The sequence below is a fragment of the Frankliniella occidentalis genome, unplaced genomic scaffold, assembly GCF_000697945.3.
Source record: "Frankliniella occidentalis isolate FOCC.00 unplaced genomic scaffold, Focc_3.1 Scaffold345, whole genome shotgun sequence".
Classification (NCBI taxonomy): domain Eukaryota; kingdom Metazoa; phylum Arthropoda; class Insecta; order Thysanoptera; family Thripidae; genus Frankliniella; species Frankliniella occidentalis.
Window position 1 is genome coordinate 24,364 of NW_026267468.1, and position 2,857 is coordinate 27,220.

General features: G+C 47.8%; 1 protein-coding gene across 2 annotated transcripts in view; it reads right to left on the reverse strand.

Annotated features, from left to right (window-relative positions):
• Nucleotides 1-298: 298 nt before the first annotated feature.
• LOC127751107 (odorant receptor 82a-like) overlaps nt 299-2,857 on the reverse strand; it is a 74,200-nt gene continuing 71,641 nt past the window's right edge. For both annotated transcript variants that reach the window (XM_052274171.1, XM_052274172.1), the window contains exon 7: nt 299-921. In XM_052274171.1, coding sequence (XP_052130131.1) covers nt 727-921 — 195 coding nt within the window. In that variant the 3' untranslated portion in view covers nt 299-726. The remainder of the gene's footprint in view (nt 922-2,857) is intronic.

The following is a 2,857-nucleotide window of genomic DNA, read 5'->3' on the forward strand; positions in this document are numbered from 1 at the left end:
GTGTCAGAGCCGCAGGCCTGGCTATATGTGCGCCAGGCGCGTCGCAGCGTAACAGTGTTTCGTGAGATATCGCGAAGCCTGTTACGCGAGACGTGGTCTGGCGTACATATAGCTCGTTATTCCCTAACCGCCTCGCTTTCACCCCCCATCCAAAATAAACAGGAAAGACGTCAGGAGCGAGAAACCGCGGCCGCGTCGTGATTTGGGCTTTTGCCGTGAAATGTATGTTGATGCTGTCGCCAACTGGGTCGTGCTGTCGAGCTGGGCGAGGGCTTATTCGATGGGTTAAGACGCGGCAGGCCCGACCATCGCTGCCAGCAGGCCAAGCAGGCCCGGCCCCTGTCCGAACGGAGTTGCCGGCGGAGCGAAGCGGATCTGGCAACTCCGTTTGGTGCAACGGCGGGCCTGCTTGTTCTTTGATACCTCCCTTAGGGGTGGTTAACCGGATTTGCACCAACCGTTTCGTTGTCCAGGAGTGACACCAATGATACCCTAAAAATTTTAGACCTCTAGCTCACGTCGTTCTTGGGGAACTGACAGAGACGGACACACGGACAGCCACAGGGGCGACGGCACAACAAGCCCGCTTATATAGCTTTTACAAAGCAGAAGAGTGGGCTAAAAATGCGTATTGAGTGCCTGAAAATAGGAGTTACAAGTGCAAACGAAACGCCCTCTCCTGCCTTCCAGCGGAGTTTCATTTGAATCTCTTTCGCCGGAACGTGTTTAGGGGAATACTAGGTGTTCGTGACTTACGTCTTGGAACAAATTGAGAGTGAGGTTTGTATAACGGCCTGCTGTGAGGAACAGGGGCCTCTGCGTGCGCAGGAGAATCATATTCTGGATGCGGGCTACAAGGGTGTCCTTTGGCGACAGCGACGGATAGAATGTTCCATAGATGGCCGTGGACAGCAACGCAGACTGCGAGTGCGGGTCGCATGTAGCACAGGAGTTGACGATCAAGATAAAACATGTTAATACACTGCTTATCAAAATTAGCGGGTGGATTTTTCAAACTGACGTAGTTGCTATGTTTTGGGGGTCAGGAAGCTAAGATTTGGCATGCAGGCGTCCCAATCATTCAACTTAAGGCTTAAGTAGTGCGTAAGCCGTAGGCCATCCCTTACGAGCTGCGCAACCCATAGAGTGGAGGAGGATGAAAAAATCGTCCGTAACAACTTCAAAATTGGCACACTGTAAGTGCTCAGGAAGTCAAAATTTTGCCCTCTTTCTAACAGTAGCAGCGAAATTGCGATTAGACCAACCCACCTTCTTCTACCCTCACCCCAACTACCCCAAGGGAATGAGTTTTGTAGTTCGTCGAAACCAGCTCGGTATCCTCTAAGAACGTCCCTTGTTCACGACCCCTGTGTTTTTCTTTGTTTTTTTTTTTTTTCAAATCGGCCAACGCTTGGCAAAACTACCCCCGCAAAAGTGTAACGAGTGCAACTCATTTTCGAATATCGGCCATTTTGGACCCTTAGGGTTGAAGTTTTGGCTTGAAACCTTTAGAAGAGGTTCCTTTTTTCATTTGAAACACATCCATTCTGAGAAACCCGGTGTCAACATCCCCGTACGGAAAAAAGGAACTTTAGCATGTCTCGAGCCGAGACACATCGGAGACAGTGTTCAGGCTTGATGGGTACAATTTTGAGACATAATAGAGACCCTATATGAGACGCTGTCGAGATGCTCGCGAGTCGCTAATTAGACACTGCTTAGGCATCGTCTGTGTCTCTATGTTGTCTAAGTCGAGTCTGGAAACAAGACATTCTAGAAACATTACCGAGACACCCTCATCTAGACGATGTCGAGACATTAGCAAGCCACTAACCGAGACGGCTTCGAGACATACGGGAGGCACCGTGGAGACATTCGCGAGGCAGCATGTGGCAGAAAGAATGAAAATGCAACGGCCGAGCGCACCAGAAGGCGGCTGCCAGTCAGAATCGAACTCAGAACCTTTCGGTTCGGAGTCGGGAACCGTAAGGGAGGGTGGGGCACTGTGTAACAGATTTAGGAATTTGGCTGTAAAAGTCAATCCGTGAAAACAATTGGGCAATTAGGGCGCAAAAGAATAGATTGGACCTTTACTAACCGTGAAAGTTGCTCGGATGTATTACTGGGCGCATTCCCGTATGGCCTACAGCTTGTTGAAAAACGGTCTGCATTTGTTACACACAACCCCGGCGCGGGGCAGTGTGTAACAAAGGCTAGGATTGAGCTCTGAAGAAGGGTAGAAAGGGAGAAAACAGCTTCCCCTTCCTTTCTATAGTAGCTGCTGATACAACAGTTTAAATCAAATTATTCTATTGTTCAAATGAAATTTTCTTTAAATTTACTAGTTTTCAATTGAAAACATCAAATTGGTACTTATTTTTGATATATTTTGTGAACTTGAAATAAAAACAAAAAGTTGTGCCTCAGTGAGACTGTTAGGGCACAGACACATCATTGATAAGCACATAAGACGATTCGTACAGGCCTAGACTACCCCAGACGTTCATGTTACACACTGCCCCAAGGTACACAGCCTGTTATGTGACCTCGTAGACCGAGACCCCTCGAGGTGATGTTAGTGACAACGACTATTTTACAAGTCCTAAGGTGTCTACTTCGATAGAAAATCATTATTTCAGGGGTTGTTTGAAACCCAACGACCTCAACCCAAAAAGATCATGTCGTTATATGATGAAAATTGCCAAAAAATCGGGTGAGCCCAACTTGGCCGTCCTCTCACCACCGTTACAACTCCCCAACCAAGGCGCTCTCGGTTGAAAACGACCTCAGTCATTTAGAACACATAATATGAACATTCACAGTTGGTTCCAAAAGTGCCATATTCGAAATACGGAGG